Source organism: Salmo trutta, chromosome 17 (assembly GCF_901001165.1).
Source record: "Salmo trutta chromosome 17, fSalTru1.1, whole genome shotgun sequence".
Classification (NCBI taxonomy): Eukaryota; Metazoa; Chordata; class Actinopteri; order Salmoniformes; family Salmonidae; genus Salmo; species Salmo trutta.
Genome location: NC_042973.1, coordinates 45463153 through 45482243, shown reverse-complemented (window position 1 = coordinate 45482243; position 19091 = coordinate 45463153). Strand labels below are relative to the sequence as shown.

Here is a 19091-nt window from a genome sequence, read left to right as displayed (position 1 = left end):
CAAACCCTAACCCGGATGACGCTGGGCCAATTGTGCGCCGCCCTATGAGACTCCCAATCACGGCCGGTTGTGATACAGCCTGGATTCGAACCAGGGTGTCTGTAACGACGCCTCAAGCACTGAGAAGCAGTGCCTTAGACTGCTGCGCCAGATATGCTTAAATCCCATGCCATTATTTTATAGTAAGAAGAATATAATTGAACTTAGCTGAATAAAATAAGATATTTTTCCCATTCTGGAGCGAAAGCGCTCGAATATGAAGAAGTGGCTATGTTGAACGTAAAAGTGATCATTTGAAACAGGTCCAATACACAAGATAGAGTTATTTGGCAATTTTAGTTGTGAATGATACAACGCCTTAGAAAGCAAAAGATATATGGGTTGCCTGATGCGACTATAGGCTACTGAAGAAATTAGAGAAAGTCGCAAAAAGAAAAGCTTGCGCTCTGTTCCTTGCCTCAGGCTGCACACAGCTGCTCCCTCATCAGGTGATCCTATTTTCACCCATCAGACTATTCTTAAGTTTGATCTTATCTTCACTAATATGTCAAATGAGTTTCGATTTAGAATGGCCCATTACCAAATGGGCAAGAACAGGGGTGAGACAAAAGGCATGTCATCCCTGCGCACAGGTTCATCTGCCTCAACTAAAGCCCATTCTTGTGGGAAGCTGCTAAAGACCACCAAGGGCTAACAGTCAGTATCTAGGTACTTTAAAGCAGCATCCAAATCTATAGGATGTAGTGATGACAATATAGTAGCCATATCTAGGAAAACCAAGGTGCCAAAGGCTGGGCCTAACAGTGTATAAGAGGTCATACAATACATTTTGTAGTGATTCTAACGTTGATGATGTAAAGAACATTTGCTGGTCTGTGGTGTGTAATGAGGAGCAACCAGATGCTGCACTTGACACATTTATGAAATTGCTTATTACAGTTACTAATAATCGTGCACCAATTAAAAACAGTTAAATCCTCTTGGATTGATGAGGAATTTTAAAGTTGTAGGGTTGAGAGGGATGAGGCAAAGGGTATGGCAAATACGTCTGGCTGCACAACCGATTGTCAAATTTACTGCAAATTAAATTATTTAATTTAACTAGGCAAGCCAGTTAAGAACAAATCCTTATTTACAATGACGGCCTACCAAAAGGCAAAAGGCCTCCGGCGGGGACAGGGCCTGGGATTAAAAAAAAAAAGACTAAATATAGACAAAACACACATCACAACAAGAGAGACAACACTACATAGCAGGGCAGCAACACATGACAACACAGCATGGTAGCAACACAACAACATGGTAGCAACACAACATGGTAGCAGCACAACACATGGTACAAACATTATTGGGCACAGTCAACAGCACAAAGGCCAAGAAGGTAGAGACAACAATACATCACACAAAGCAGCCACAACTGTCAGTAAGAGTGTCCACGATTGAGTCTTTGAATGAAGAGATGGAGATAAAACTGTCCAGTTTGAGTGTTTGTTGCAAAAGAGGACCGACCCAGTGTGTGCGCTTTGGGGACCTTTAACAGAATGTGACTGGCAGAACGGGTGTTGTATGTGGAGGATGAGGGCTGGAGTAGGTATCTCAGATAGGGGGGAGTGAGGGTTTAAATGAGCATCAGAGAGGGTATAAATGAGCATCAGAGATGACCAGTTTACAGAGGAGTATAGAGTGCAGGGGTGTGTCCCATAAGGAGCATTGGTGGCAAATCTGATGGCCGAATGGTAAAGAACATCTAGCCGCTTGAGAGCACACTTACCTGCCGATCTATAAATTATGTCTCCGTAATCTAGCATGGGTAGGATGGTCATCTCAATCAGTGTTAGTTTGGCAGCTGGGGTGAAAGAGGAGCAATTACGATAAAGGAAACCAAGTCTAGATTTAACCTTAGCCTGCAGCTTTGATATGTGCTGAGAGAAGGACAGTGTACTGTCTAGCCATACTCCAAAGTACTTGTATGAGGTGACTACCTCAAGCTCTAAACCCTCAGAGGTAGTAATAACACCTGTGGGAAGAGGGGCATAAAATGAAAAATAAACTTTACTATAAATCAAAGACAAATTATATAAAGAATGATAGTAAAAAGCTTTGGACCACCTTAAATAACATTATGGGAAAAAAGGTCAACTCGGCTCCATCATTCATTGAATCAGATGGCTCATTCATCACAAAACTCACTGATATTGCAAACTACTTTAATTACCTTTTCATTGGCAAGATTAGCAAACTTAGGCATGGCATGCCAGCAACAAATGCTGACACTACACATCCAAGTATATCTGACCAAATTATGAAAGACAAGCATTATACATTTGAATTCTGTAAAGTGAGTGTGGAAGAGGTGAACAAATTATTGTTGTCTATCAACAATGACAACCACTTGGGTCTGACAACCTGGATGGAAAATTACTGCGGATAATAGCGGACGATAATGCCACTCCTATTTTCCATATCTTCAATTTAAGCCTACTAGAAAGTGTGTGCCCTCAGGCCTGGAGAGAAGCAAAAGTCATTCCCCAAATAGCCAACCAATCAGCCATTTACCAACCCTTAGTAAACTTCTGAAAAAAATGGTGTTTGACCAGATACAATGCTATTTTACCACTTACACAAATGACTGATGATGGGCTTAGAGAATTTGATGATAAAAAGATTGTGTGGGCTGTTTTGTTAGACTTCAGTGTGGCTTTTGACATTATCGATCATAGTCTGCTGCTGGAAAAACGTATGTGTTATGGCTTTACACCCCTTGCTATATTGTGGATAAAGAGTTACTTGTCTAACAGAACACAGAGGATGTTCTTCAATGGAAGCCTCTCCAACATAATCCAGGAAGAATCAGGAATTCCCCAGGTCAGCTGTTTAGGCCCCTTACTTTTTTGATTCTTTACTAACAACATGCCACTGGCTTTAAGTAAAGCCAGAGTGTCTATGTATGCAGATGACTCAACACTGTACACTTCAGCTACTACAGCAACTGAAATGACTGCAACACTTGACAAAGAATGGGAGGCAAGGAATAAGTTAGTCCTAAATATTTCCAAAACTAAAAGCATTGTATTTGGGACAAATCATTCACTAAATCCTAAACCTCAACTAAATCTCGTAATGAATAATGTGGAAATTGAGCAAGTTAAGGTGACTAAACTGCATGGAGTAAACCTGGATTGTAAACTGTCAAGGTCAAAACATATTGATACAAGAGTAGCTAAGATGGGGAGAAGTCTGTCCATAATAAAGCGCTGCTCAGCCTTCTTAACAACACTATCAATGGGGCAGGTCCTACAGGCCCTGGTTTTGTCGCACCTAGACTACTGTTCAGTCATGTGGTCAGGTGCCACAAAGAGGGACTTAGGAAAATTACAATTGGCTCAGAAACAGGGCAGTACGGCTGGCCCTTAAAATGTACATGGAGAGCTAACATGAATTATATGCATGTCAATCTCTCATGGCTCAAAGTGGAAGAGAGATGGAAGAGAGACTTTATCACTACTTTTTTTGTAAGAAGTGTTGACCTGCTGAATGTACCGAGCTGTCTGTTTAAACTCATACCCCACAAGACATGCCACCAGAGGTCTCTTCACAATCTCCAAGTCCAGAACAGACTATGGGAGGCGCACAATACTACATAGAGCCATACCTACATGCAACTCTATTCCACAGAAATACTGGAATAGCAAATGGAGGGTAATTTCCTGCCAGTACATGTTTCACTCATGTTGGGTAGGCTTCTCAGCTGCTATTCAGCCCAAACTCTGTATGCCATAGGCTCTCCAACCCTGTTCCTGCAGCTACCCAGTGCTTCATTTGGGAAACCAAGTGAAATCTGTTTGGGAACATCGGTAGTAATATGTTTTCACAACATATTTCATTAAACTGTTGACAGCCCCTCTTTCTGCTTGTTGGGGAAAGGAATGAAGGAGAGAGGGGAGGAGATGGAAACTCACAGTGGTGAGATATTCTGTAGCAAAAATGTAACTTGTCGGCCTATTAATTATGAAAATATAAAAAAAAGACCCTATTACTAGGCTATTCAAGATACAAATACACTAATTGTAGGCTAAATCTGAATGCGTTTAATTTAGTCTAGACCAATTATGTACCAAAGACATCTTAAATCACTATATACATATTTTAAATGTTTTTCGGCCATGTGTAATATGCGGTGGGCTATGTATTGTATAACGCCACAATCATTATTTTAATTCAGGTTTTTGGGGTGGGGGCTTGGGCTCGTATATAGGCCAAGGCTTTTGCATAAGCTCTAATGTGCATGTTTTTTTATTTTAATGAATCCTTACCTTAGAGAGCGCTCTCCATTTCGTTGGGTTAGGCTTTGAAACAACATCCACAATGACCATGTTTTCCAATCAGTTTTAACCTGTTGTTGAACTTCTTTCTTCAAATTGATCAATCACAGTTAAGTGAGCTTTAAAAGCATGATACTCTTCTGATAAGTGTGATGTGATTTTCAATTGCATTAACAGTGGTTAGAGGGACAACAGAGACCTGAGTACCAGACCATTAGTAACCGTTAGTAAGTTGGGTACTTCGAATGACTGTCCAGAGTGCATAAAAGGAGATTACCGTGACTCAAGGTCAGGTAGAATTTTACAGCGGTCATGACTGCCGGTGTGGCGGTAATAAGGTCACCACAACAGCCCTCCTCATTGCGAGTCAAATTAGAAAGCAAGTCTACTTTTCCTTGCGTCTACGTGGAGCAATGATGGTAAAATGAGCTGATAAATTGTCAGAATATGGTCTGTTTGTGCATTGTTACGTCTGGAATTGTGAAATGTGTAGGTAAAAAGTGTATTTATTGTTGATAAGTTTAACTGACAGTGCCAGTAGTATGTTTAGGCTAGTGCTTATGCATGAATGCAACGAGATTCTACGCATTCATCAACTGCACTGTGAATTATATATTACGTTGTCAATGTCATTTCTTGACAGTTGGCTATCACCGTTGTAGCTTACTGCCAATTTGATTGATAAAGTTCAAACAATGTACATGGTTAAAGCGAGTGCAATTGGTTCAAATTAATCAAACTGGTCCGGAGATTGAGTGGGTCATTTGTAGAGAAGGTCAGGAATTAGAGAATTTTTATGATCTTCCCTACTTTATAAGTAGGCTAAAGTTGGAGTAAAAATGTTTTATTGGGCTGTAGGCTAGGATTTACCTGCTACCTATTTGAAAACAATAGCCTACTTGTGTTGATTTCGAGCAAGCATATTAGCCTTGGTAGGCTACAACTGGAAAACTCGAGGAACTCCGATTTCAAGAGAGAAGCCATGTTATACAAAAAGAACGAGACTAGCCAACATTGTTAGAAACTGCTCGGCTTTTTCCATTCCAAGATGGCATAGCAGTCAGACGTCCGTTGTCCTCCTCTTGTCGTGTCCCGTGTGTGTGTGTGTGTATATATATAGGAGGAGGCTTCTAATGTTAACGTGCATGAAACCAAAACCAAATATACATTTACATACTTTCTTCGCATATCTTTTTATATATTGTTTTCTAAAAACTCAACCTCAAAAAACACTCCTGCAACCCGCCTCACCAATTAAAAAAAGAAAGAAAGTATTATTTACCTCAAATCTGAAATCCACAACAAAAGCTAGCCAGAGGTTAGCCAGAGGCTGGCCAGTTCACTGGCTAACGTTGGAGTTCAGCTAGCCACGGTTAGCGGTCATCAGCTATCCCTTAGCTCAAAAAGCTATCGCTAGTTTTGTACAGCGCGACTCAGACCAGAGCATACCGGACCTATTTTTCTCTCCATATCTCCGGATTTCTACCGCAGGCTCTGGACATTTACACCTGGATCTTGCAGCTAGCTAGCTGCTATCCGAGTGACTATTGGCTAACGTCGGTCCCGGAGCTAACATCAATTATTCCAGAGCTAGCCAGCTGAAGAGTTCCATCAGCCACTCCTGGGCTACAATCACCTATCCGGACCCGTTTTACTGCCGATGTGGAGTCCCATCGGTCCTTCACGACTGGACTACCGATGTTATCTGCCCGAGGGAGTTATCCAACTGGCCCCTCCGTCGCGACGTAACCTGAACACCCATCTGCGGCTCGCTAATCGTTAGCTGTCTTATCGGCTGCTATCTTAATAGGTCTATCGGACAATTTTCTTGGGCCACTATAACTATTTTGCCAATTGGACTGGTCCCCCCTACCACACGGAACCCCACTAATCTACAGACGGAAACGCACGAGGTGGCTAAAAACAGACCTCCCTCCATCTTCTGCCAACTTGCTACCTATGGCCAGGCTAGCTGTCTGAATCTCACTTGGACATTTATGATCACTCAGCTAAGCATGCCTCTCCTTAATGTCAATATGCCTTGTCCATTGCTCTTCTGGTTAGTGGTTATTGGCTTATTTCACTGTAGAGCCTCTAGCCCTGCTCATTATACCTTATCCAACCTTTCAGTTCCACCACCCACACATGCTATGACATCTTCTGGTTTCAATGATGTTTCTAGAGACAATATCTCTCTCATCATCACTCAATGCCTAGGTTTACCTCCACTGTATTCACATCCTACCATACCTTTGTCTGTACATTATACCTTGAAGCTATTTTATCGCCCCCAGAAATATGCTCCTTTTACTCTCTATTCCGGACGTCATAAACGACCAATTCTCATAGCTTTTAGCCGTACCCTTATCCTACTCCTCCACTGTTCCTCTGGTGATGTAGAGGTGAATCCAGGCCCTGCAGTGCCTAGCTCCACTCCTATTCCCCAAGCGCTCTCATTTGATGACTTCTATAACCATAATAGCCTTGGTTTCATGCATGTTAACATTAGAAGCCTCCTCCCTAAGTTTGTTTTATTCACTGCTTTAGCACACTCTGCCAACCCGGATGTCCTAGCCGTGTCTGAATCCTGGCTTAGGAAGTCCACCAAAAACTCTGAAATCGTCATCCCTAACTACAACATTTTCAGACAAGATAGAACGACCAAAGGGGGCGGTGTTGCAATCTACTGCAGAGATAGCCTGCAGAGTTCTGTCCTACTATCCAGGTCTGTACCCAAACAATTTGAACTTCTACTTTTAAAAATCCATCTCTCTAAAAACAAGTCTCTCACTGTTGCCGCCTGCTATAGACCACCCTCTGCCCCCAGCTGTGCTCTGGACACCATATGTGAACTGATTGCCCCCCATCTATCTTCAGAGCTTGTGCTGTTAGGTGACCTAAACTGGGACATGCTTAACACCCCGGCCATCCTACAATCTAAGCTTGATGCCCTCAATCCCACCACAAATGATCAATGAACCTACCAGGTACCACCCCAAAGCCGTAAACACGGGAACCCTCATTGATATCATCCTAAATACACCTCTGCTGTTTTCAACCAAGATCTCAGCGATCACTGCCTCATTGCCTGCATCCGTAATGGGTCATCGGCCAAACGACCTCCACTCATCACTGTCAAACGCTCCCTGAAATATTTCAGCAAGCAAGCCTTTCTAATCGACCTGGCCCGGGTATCCTGGAAGGATATTGACCTCATCCCGTCAGTAGAGGATGCCTGGTTATTTTTTTTAAATGCCTTCCTCACCATCTTAAATAAGCATGCCCCATTCAAGAAATTTAGAACCAGGAACAGATATAGCCCTTGGTTCTCTCCAGACCTGACTGGCCTTAACCAACACAAAAACATCCTGTGGCGTTCTGCATTAGCATCGAACAGCCCCTGTGATATGCAACTTTTCAGGGAAGTTAGAAACCAATGTACCCAGGCAGTTAGAAAAGCCAAGGCTAGCTTTTTCAAGCAGAAATTTGCTTCCTGCAACACAAACTCAAAAAAGTTCTGGGACATTGTAAAGTCCATGGAGAATAAGAACACCTCCTCCCAGCTGCCCACTGCACTGAGGATAGGAAACTCTGTCACCTCCGATACATCCACTATAATTGAGAATTTCAATAAGCATTTTTCAACGGCTGGCCATGCTTTCCACCTGGCTACCTCTACCCAGGTCAACAGCACTGCACCCCCCACAGCTACTCACCCAAGCCTCCCCGATTTCTCCTTCTCCCAAATCCTGTCAGCTGATGTTCTGAAAGAGCTGCAAAATCTGGATCCCTACAAATCAGCCGGGCTAGACAATCTGGACACTTTCTTTCTAAAATTATCAGCCGAAATTGTTGCAACCCCTATTACTAGCCTGTTCAACCTCTCTTTCGTGTCGTCTGAGATTCTAAAAGATTGGAAAGCAGCTGCTGTCATCCCCCTCTTCAAAGGAGGGTACACTCTTGACCCAAACTGCTACAGACCTATATCTATCCTACCCTGCCTTTCTAAGGTCTTCGAAAGCCAAGTCAACAAACTGATTACCGACCATTTCGAATCCCACCGCACCTTCTCCGCTATGCAATCTGGTTTCAGAGCTGGTCATGGGTGCACCTCAGCCACGCTCAAGGTCCTAAACGATATCGTAACCGCCATCGATAAGAAACAATACTGTGCTGCCGTATTCATTGACCTGGCCAAGGCTTTCGACTCTGTCAATCACCACATCCTCATCGGCAGACTCAATAGCCTTGGTTTCTCAAATGATTGCCTCGCCTGGTTCACCAACTACTTCTCTGATAAACTACTTCTCTGACAGCGTTCAATGTGTCAAATCGGAGGACCTGTTGTTCGGGCCTCTGGTAGTCTCTATGGGGGTGCCACAGGGTTCAATTCTTGGGCCAAGTCTTTTCTCTGTATACACCAATGATGTCGCTCTTGCTGCTGGTGAGTCTCTGATCCACCTCTACGCAGACGACACCATTCTGTGTACTTCTGGCCCTTCTTTGGACACTGTTAACAACCCTCCAGACGAGCTTCATTGCCATATAACTCTCCTTCCGTGGCCTCCAACTGCTCTTAAATACAAGTAAAACTAAATGCATGTTCTTTAACCGATTGCTGCCTGCACCTGCTCGCCCTTCCAGCATCACTACTCTGGACGGTTCTGACTTAGAATATGTGGACAACTACAAATACCTAGGTGTCTGGTTAGACTGTAAACTCTCCTTCCAGACTCACATTAAGCATCTCCAATCCAAAATTAAATCTAGAATTGGCTTCCTATTTCGCAACAAAGCATCCTTCACTCATGCTACCAAACATACCCTTGTAAAACTGACCATACTACCGATCCTCGACTTCGGCGATGTCATTTACAAAATAGCCTCCAATACCCTACTCAATAAACTGGATGCAGTATATCACAGTGCCATCCGTTTTGTCACCAAAGCCCCATATACTACCCACCACTGCGACCTGTACGCACTCATTGGCTGGCCCTCGCTTCATACTCGTCGCCAAACCCACTGGCTCCAGGTCATCTACAAGACCCTGCTAGGTAAAGTCCCCCCTTATCTCCGCTCACTGGTCACCATAGCAGCACCCACCTGTAGTACGCGCTCCAGCAGGTATATCTCACTGGTCACCCCCAAAGCCAATTCCTCCTTTGGCCATCTCTCCTTCCAGTTCTCTGCTGCCAATGACTGGAACGAACTACAAAAATCTCTGAAACTGGAAACACTTATCTCCCTCACTAGCTTTAAGCACCAGCTGTCAGAGCAGCTCACAGATCACTGCACCTGTACATAGCCCATCTATAATTTAGCCCATAGAACTACCTCTTCCCCTTCTGTATTTATTTATTTATTTTGCTTCTTTGCACCCCATTATTTCTATTTTGCACTTTCTTCCACTGCAAATCTACAATTCCAGTGTTTAACTTGCTATATTGTATTTACTTTGCCACCATGGCCTTTTTTGCCTTTACCTCCCTTATCTCACCTCATTTGCTCACATTGTATATAGACTTATTTCTCTACTGTATTATTGACTGTATGTTTGTTTATTCCATGTGTAACTCTGTGTTGTTGTATGTGTCGAACTGCTTTGCTTTATCTTGGCCAGGTCGCAATTGTAAATGAGAACTTGTTCTCAACTTGCCTACCTGGTTAAATAAAGGTGAAATTAAATGTAAATAAATAAATCTACAACTCTCCTCATGCTAGCATAACAAAACGTTTAGTCCAGGCAGGTATGGTGGCTCCCGTAGGACATTTAAGATGAGTCAAATGGAACTCACAACAATAATTCCCAGGGGCTACATAGTAAATATAAACAAATACAAGTATGTATTATGGATTTTCATGACAATTAATTTGGCATATGCTACGTAGCGTGTGAATTGACACTCGCAACTCTTGCATGCAAATTTCACGCCATTGACGGACGTCTCTCCGTGTGATTTCGGCTTTTAGCTTCTCACAGTCCTGTTCTAAAACGCTCCATCCGATTGAATTACTATAGCAGTGGCAGATAGCTTCAATAAACAATCCAACTGATCCAACAAAGTCCACCTTGTTGTTCTACTGAGACATCTGTTCAGGGTCTAAGACAAACAGACAGAGAGAGCCGTTGTGATTTAATGGTTCCTATTAAAAAAATTAAGTTATTAGTGGACTAAGTGAAAAACACTGCTTAACGGAAGTCCAGACTTCGATAAAAGAGGACATCTGCCGTAGGCCTTTGTTTCCTCTCTGCTGGTAAAGTGTTTTGTGTGGGTGTCACTGTCAGTCAGTGAGTCCCAGCGAGACAGCCAGAAGCACCTGCCTCCCCCTCTGACCACCCTGGGCCAACCCACCTCATCCACGGCAACACTCATTACATCCTAATGATTCAGAAGTCAATAGGTAAGTTACTTACAATTGAACTGTGACCCAGAGGTCAAAGGAACATTGTTAAATAGCTTATAAACCCACCTCACCTCTGACCTCCGTTAAGTTGATAACATGAAAGGTGGCCTCCGCCTCACACACTGTAGATTATTTGGCAGGGCGGATAACTCACAAACCAATCAAATGAAATAAAAATCATCCCCCATCTATTCTTCTGTATGAATCACAAGCTAATATGTGGTGAGAGAATACAGAAGGCACCACCAGCTGGAGGTTGGTGGTAAAGGTAGTGAGGACAGATGTCTATATATACACACTTTTTTTGTGTGTTTGAACCCATCAATCAATACTCTGTGCGCTGTAAAAGGCCCTTCAGATGAAAGGGAGATAGATATAATGCAGTCTGTGGATAGATAGATACTCACATGTGGACATGGGGTGGTTGGAAGCGGCTCTGGTTGATGTTGTAGTGGGTAAAGGCCTGTGTGGGGTTGGAGCTGTACTCGTCCACAGTGATGGTCACCTTGCCCTGAGAGGGGGGGTTTCTGTGAGCCATGGCTCCACTGCTAGGGACATGGGCAGTTAGTTTACCAGGATCCAGGACCATTCTAGGAAGCAGGCATCATTCAGAATGGCCCCGCTCAGCTCACCAACTCAGACCCACCGGCCCCCTGGACAAATCTGTACCACCGTAAACAGAAAGAGAGGAGCCAATGTTAATATATAATAAATTGTGCCGTATCATCATTTAAAAAAATATGCTGCAATAAATGACAGCATTAACTGAGCCTTAATTCAAATAAACTAAATGACAGCATTAACTGAGTATTGTACAAAAACACACAAAAAAACATTCAGAATACATAGAGTTACAATAATAATTCAACCACTAACATCAGAAAAGAAGCCATACATATGTCTTGTTCATTTTCTGCTGATAGATTTTACCTACAGTAGATAGGTTTTAATGTCTGGTCTTATCCTAACAATGATGTAGTAGAAAATATTTTTTTACAAATGTAATAGTGACTCAGTAAATTGATACAACGTAACCAAGTGAATTATAGTTGCAGTAGGCCTATTGGCTAGATGACGTAAATGAACTTTGACCAAACCACTTATAACGGTCAAGACAATATAAAGTGAAAACAAAAACATAAACTACCAGGACGAATTTAACATGAGCAAATTAACAGAGATGCAGACAGACTACATTTTCCACCACTCAACTTTATCAAGCTGATTGTCTTACAAACTAAATTGGAAGAGGATATTTTACGTAAAATCTGTTCCCTCTTTTGTTTCACACTGCAACATTATGAAGAGGGAATTTTAAAAATCCTATGCACCATTTCTACCAATCAGCCTAAAAAGAGAAATATGGAAAAGAGACCAAATTGGACCTCTGACACCCGAGATTACAAGATTGTGTTGTTCCTAATTTATTGTATCCTGCATTACAGGGAATAAAATACAAACATAAACCAAGTTATTGCATCTAAAAATAGTACGAATAGCAACATCTATAGCCTCTGCAGAAACCTCTGTATCCATATGGCTCGTAAATGACAAGCCACCTCTAACCCACCGCTTTGTGCCTGCCTCGTTATTTTTTTCCCAACGATTTTCTTGCCAAACGGGTAGCGAGTTCCTTTCCTTCGGCCGATAACAGCTCCGGGTTAACCCGATACGTTTTCAAAAACGCGGTCCCATAGATAAAGCAGAGAATTCAACTCTTGAGAGGTGGAGGTCGTGGCTAGCAGGGCAGAACCTTCGACCCTGAGAGACCCTCGGCTGGCTATTGAGGAAATGCGACAGACAGGCAAAGAGCGAGTAAGGAGCCTCGATGTGAAACGAGAAGGAGGGGGGAGCCCGAGAGTGCAGTGCAGTGCGAGAGGACTGCCACCGGGGTCAGAGAGCAGTACAGAAGCACAGGGAGACGCGGAGGGGACTGCACTGGGACTACTGTTTGTAGAATTGTAAATAGGATTTAAAGCAAGCTATTTTTTTTGCTATATATATTTTTGGATAGCCTACGATTGGGCTCATATAGCCGTAGGTTACCTTTGTTGCCTATTAAAACGTATTATACATAATATATGAATAAATACAAATATACCAAATGAAATACACATTTGTAATGTTAAACGTAAGGTCCTAGCAGTGTAAATTAAAACAATGACATACTACCCGGACTATTTGCATTGAGCCCCCCCTCCCTTTTTTATGCTACTGCTAGTCGATGTTTATTATCTATGCATAGTCACTTTACCCCTACCCACCGATTATTCAGAAAGTATTCAGACCCTTCGCTTTTTCCACATTTTATTACTTTACAGCCTTATTGTAAAATGTATTAAATAAAATAAAAAATCATCAATCTACACACAATTCCTCATAATGACAAAGCTTTCTAGACATAAATACTGAAATACCTTATTTACATAAGCATTCAGATCCTTTGCTATGAGACTCGAAATTCAGCTCAGGTGCATCCTGTTTCCATTGATCATCCTTGAGATGTTTCTACAACTTGATTGGAGTCCACCTGTGGATAATTAAATTGATTGCATATGATTTGGAAAGGCACACACCTGTCTATATAAGGTCCCACAGTTGGTAGTGCATGTCAGATCAAAAATCAAGCCATGAGGTCGAAGGCATTGTCTGTAAAGCTCTGAGACAGGATTATGTCGAGGCACAGATCTGGGAAAGGGTACCAAAAAAGGTCTGCTGCATTGAAGGTCCCCAAGAATACAGTGGCCACCATCGATCCTAAACGGAAGAAGTTTGGATCCACCAAAACTCTAACCTAGAGCTGGCCGCCGGGCCAAACTGAACATATGGGGGAGAATGGTCAGGGAGGTGACCAAGAACCCGATGGTCACTCTGACAGAGTTCCAGAGTTCCTCTGTTGAGATGGGTGAACCTTCTAGAAGGACAACAATCTCTGCAGCACTCCACCAATCAGGCCTTTAAGGTAGAGTGGCCAGACGGAAGCCACTCCTCAGTAAAAGGCACATGACAGCCCGCTTGGAGTTTGCCAAAAGGCACCTAAAGGACTCTCAGATCATGAGAAACAAGATTCTCTGGTCTGATGAAACCAAGATTTAACTCAGTCGCCTGCATGCCAAGCGTCACGTCTGGAGGAAACCTTGCACCAGCCCTACGGTGAAGCATGGTGGTGGCAGCATCATTCTGTGAGGATGTTTTCAGCAGCAGTGACTGGGAGACTAGTCAAGATTGGGGGAAAGATGAACAGAGCAAATTATAAAGAGATCCTTGATGAAAACCTGCTCCAGAGTGCTCAGGACCTCAGACTGGGGCAAAGGTTCACCTTCCAACCAAGCACACAGCCAAGACAACGCGGGAGTGGCTTCAGGGCAAGTCTCTGAATGTCCTTGAGTGGCCCAGCCAGAGCCCGGACTTGAACCTGATCGAACATCTCTGGAGAGACCTGAAAATACTGTGTAGCGACACTCCCCATCCAACCTGACAGAGCTTGAGAGGATCTGCAGAGAAGAATGGGAGAAACTCCCCAAATACAGGTGTGCCAAGCTTGTAGCGTCATATCCAAGAAGACTTCAGGCTGTAATCGCTGCCAAAGATGCTTCAACAAAGTACTGAGTAAAGGGTCTGAATACTTATGTGATATTTCAGTTTTTCATTTTTAATAAATTTAGCTTTGGCTTTATGGGGTATTGTGTGTAGATTGATGAGGAAAAAAATACTATTTGATCAATTTTATAATAAGGCTTAAACGTAACAAAATGTGGAAAGAGTGAAGGGTTCTGACTACTTTCCGAATGCACTGTACATATACATATTACCTTGTCTAACCTGTTCCCCGCACATTGACTCGGCACCGGTACCCCCTGTATATATAGCCTCGCTATTTTATTGTAACTTTTTTTTTTTTACTTTGGTTTATTTTTTTTACTGCATTGTTTAAGGGCTTGTAAGTAAGCACTTCACGGTAAAGGTCTACACCGGTTGTATTCGGCGCATGTGACAAAGAACATTTGATTTGTACACTTGGAAATTATTAGAGAAATTGGCATACTATTATGTCCCGCTACTGCATTTTGCTTTCCTAGTGCGTGCAATCAGTACCAGCAAAGGTGTGAAGGAAAAAGTAACTACTCTTCATGTATTCTATAATTTTTTTATTTTTTTTCACCTTTATTTAACCAGGTAGGCTAGTTGAGAACAAGTTCTCCTTTACAACTGCGACCTGGCCAAGATAAAGCAAAGCAGTGCAACACAAACAACAACACAGAGTTACACATGGAATAAACAAACATACAGTCAATAATACAATAGCAGTGGTGGGTAGTATATGGGACTTTGGTGACAAAACGGATGGCACTGTGATAAATTGCATCCAATTTGCTGAGTAGAGTGTTGGAGGCTATTTTGTAAATTACATCGCCGAAGTCAAGGATCGGTAGGATGGTCAGATTTACAAGGGTATGTTTGGCAGCATGAGTGAAGGATGCTTTGTTGCGAAATAGGAAGCCGATTCTAGATTTTATTTTGGATTGGAGATGCTTAATGTGAGTCTGGAAGGAGAGTTTACAGTCTAACCTGACACCTAGGTATTTGTAGTTGTCCACATATTCTAAGTCAGAACCGTCCAGAGTAGTGATGCTGGACGAGTGGGCAGGTGCAGGCAGCGATCGGTTGAAGAGCACGCATTTAGTTTTACTTGTATTTAAGAGCAGTTGGAGGCCACGGAAGGAGAGTTGTATGGCATTGAAGCTCGTTTGGAGGTTAGTTAACACAGTGTCCAAAGAAGGGCCAGAAGTATACAGAATGGTGTCGTCTACGTAGAGGTGGATCAGAGAATCACCAGCAGCAAGAGCGACATCATTGATGTATATAGAGAAAAGAGTCGGCCCGAGGATTGAACCCTGTGGCACCCCCATTGAGACTGCCAGAGGTCCGGACAACAGGCCCTCCGATTTAACACACTGAACTCTGTCTGAGAAGTAGTTGGTGAACCAGGCGAGGCAGTCATTTGAGAAACCAAGGCTGTTGAGTCTGCTGATAAGAATGTGGTGATTGACAGAGTCGAAAGCCTTGGACAGGCTGATGAATACAGCTGCACAGTATTGTCTCTTATCGATGGCGGTTATGATATCGTTTAGGACCTTGAGCGTGGCTGAGGTGCACCCATGACCAGCTCAGAAACCAGATTGCATAGCGGAGAAGGTACGGTGGGATTCGAAATGGTCAGTGATCTGTTTGTTAACTTGGCTTTCGAAGACCTGAGAAAGGGAGGGTAGGATAGATACAGTGGGGGAAAAAAGTATTTGATCCCCTGCTGATTTTGTACGTTTGCCCACTTACAAAGAAATTATCAGTCTATAATTTTAATAGTAGGTTTATTTGAACAGTGAGAGACAGAATAACAACAAATAAATCCAGAAAAACGCATGTCAACAATGTTATAAAATGATTTGCATTTTAATGAGGGAAATAATTATTTGACCCCTCTGCAAAACATGACTTAGTACTTGGTGGCAAAACCCTTGTTGGCAATCACAGAGGTCAGACGTTTCTTGTAGTTGGCTACCAGGTTTGCACACATCTCAGGAGGGATTTTGTCCCACTCCTCTTTGCAGATCTTCTCCAAGTCAATAAGGTTTCGAGGCTGACGTTTGGCAACTTGAACCTTCAGCTCCCTCCACAGATTTTCTATGGGATTAAGGTCTGGAGACTGGCTAGGCCACTCCAGGACCTTAATGTGCTTCTTCTTGAGCCACTCCTTTGTTGCCTTGGCCGTGTGTTTTGGGTCATTGTCATGCTGGAATACCCATCCACAACCCATTTTCAATGCCCTGGCTGAGGGAAGGAGGTTCACACCCAAGATTTGACGGTACATGGCCCCGTCCATCGTCCCTTGCAGAAAAACACCCCCAAAGCATAATGTTTCCACCTCCATGTTTGACGGTGGAGATGGTGTTCTTGGTGTCATAGGCAGCATTCCTCCTCCTCCAAACACGGCGAGTTGAGTTGATGTCAAAGAGCTCCATTTTGGTCTCATCTGACCACAACACTTTCACCAGTTGTCCTCTGAGTCATTCAGATGTTCATTGGCAAACTTCAGACGGGCATGTATATGTATTCTTGAGCAGGGGGACCTTGCGGGCGCTGCAGGATTTCAGTCCTTCACGGCGGAATGTGTTACCAATTGTTTTCTTGGTGGCTATGGTCCCAGCTGCCTTGAGATCATTAACAAGATCCTCCCGTGTAGTTCTGGGCTGATTCCTCACCATTCTAATGATCATTGCAACTCCACGAGGGGAAATCTTGCATGGAGCCCCAGGCCGAGGGATATTGACAGTTCTTTTGTGTTTCTTCCATTTGCGAATAATCGCACCAAATGTTGTCACCTTCTCACCAAGCTGCTTGGCGATGGTGTTGTAGCCCATTCCAGCCTTGTGTAGGTCTACAATCTTGTCCCTGACATCCTTGGAGAGCTCTTTGGTCTTGGCCATGGTGGGGAGTTTGGAATCTGATTGATTGATTGCTTCTGTGGACAGGTGTCTTTTTACAGGTAACAAGCTGCGGTTAGGAGCACTCCCTTTAAGAGTGTGCTCCTAATCTCAGCTCGTTACCTGTATAAAAGACACCTGGGAGCCAGAAATCTTTCTGATTGAGAGGGGGTCACATACTTATTTCCCTCATTAAAATGCAAATCAATTTCTAACATTTTTGACATGCGTTTTTCTGGATATTTTTGTTGTTATTCTGTCTCTCACTGTTCAAATAAACCTACCATTAAAATTATAGACTGATTCTTTCTTTGTCAGTGGGCAAATGTACAAAATCAGCGGGGGATCAAATACTTTTTTCCCCCACTGTATTGGTCTGTAGCAGTTTGGGTCTAGAGTGTCTCCCCCTTTGAAGAGGGGGATGACCGCAGCAGCTTTCCAATCTTTGGAGATCTCAGACGATACGAAAGAGGGGTTGAACAGGCTAGTAATAGGGATTGCAATAATTTTGGCGGATAATTTTAGAAAGAGAGGGTCCAGATTGTCTTGCCCGGCTGATTTGTAGGGGTCCAGATTTTGCAGCTCTTTCAGAACATCAGCTATCTGGATTTGTGTGAAGGAGAAATGGGGGAGGCTTGGGCAAGTTGCTGTGGGGGGTGCAGGGCTGTTGACCGGGGAAGGGGTAGCCAGGTGGAAAGCATGGCCAGCCGGAGGAAAATGCTTATTGAAATTCTCAAATATCGCGGATTTATCGGTGGTGACAGTGTTTCCCATCCTCAGTGCAGTGGGCAGCTGGGAGGAGGTGCTCTTATTCTCCATGGACTTTACAGCGTGTCAGAACTTTTTGGAGTTTGTGCTACAGGATGCACATTTCTGTTTGAAAAAGCTAGCCTTTGCTTTCCTAACTTCCTGTATATATTGGTTCCTAACTTACCTGAAAAGTTGCGTATTGCGGGGGCTATTTGATGCTAATGCAGTACACCACAGGATGTTTTTGTGCTGGTCAAGGGCAGTCAGGTCTGGAGTGAACCAAGGGCTATATCTATTCCTGGTGCTACATTTTTTGAATGGGGCATGCTATTTAAGATGGTGAGGAAAGCACTTTTAAAGAATAACCAGGCATCCTCTACTGACGGAATGAGGTCAATATCCTTCCAGGATACCCAGCCAGGTCGATAAAAAGGCCTGCTCGCTGAAGTGTTTTAGGGAGCGTTTGACAGTGATGAGGAGTGGTCGTTTGACCGCAAACCCATTACGGGCGCAGGCAATGACACAGTGATCACTGAGATCCTGGTTGAAGACAGCAGAGGTGTATTTGGAGGGCAGGTTGGTTAGGATGATATCTATGAGGGTGCCCGTGTTTACGGATTTGGGGTTGTACCTGGTAGGTTCATTGATAATTTGTGGTGGGATTGAGGGCATCAAGCTTAGATTGTAGGATGGCCGGGGTGTTAAGCATCTCCCAGTTTAGGTCACCTAACAGCATGAGCTCTGAAGATAGATGGGGGGCAGTCAATTCACATATGGTGTCCAGGGCACAGCTGGGGGCAGAAGGTGGTCTATAGCAAGCGGCAATGGTGAGAGACTTGTTTCTGGAAAGGTGGATTTTTAAAAGTAGAAGCTCAAATTGTTTGAGCACAGACCTGACAGAACTCTGCAGGCTATCTCTGCAGTAGATTGCAACTCCGCCCCCTTTGGCAGTTCTATCTTGTCGGAAAATGTTATAGTTAGGGATGGAAATTTCAGGGTTTTGGTGGTCTTCCTAAGCCAGGATTCAGACACGGCTAGGACATCCGGGTTGGCAGAGTGTGCTAAGCCAGTGAATAAAACAAAGTTAGGGAGAGGGCTACTAATGTTAACATGCATGAAACCAAGGCTC

At 43.4% G+C, this 19091-nt stretch overlaps 1 protein-coding gene across 1 annotated transcript in view; it reads right to left on the bottom strand.

Annotated features, from left to right (window-relative positions):
- Nucleotides 1-12557, bottom strand: part of LOC115152278 (metallophosphoesterase MPPED2-like) — a 46318-nt gene extending 33761 nt beyond the window's left edge. The window contains exons 1-2 of the mRNA XM_029697005.1: nt 12301-12557; nt 11138-11393 (exon numbers count right to left, since the gene is read on the bottom strand). Coding sequence (XP_029552865.1) covers nt 11138-11319 — 182 coding nt within the window. The 5' untranslated portion in view covers nt 11320-11393; nt 12301-12557. The remainder of the gene's footprint in view (nt 1-11137; nt 11394-12300) is intronic.
- Nucleotides 12558-19091: the final 6534 nt, after the last annotated feature.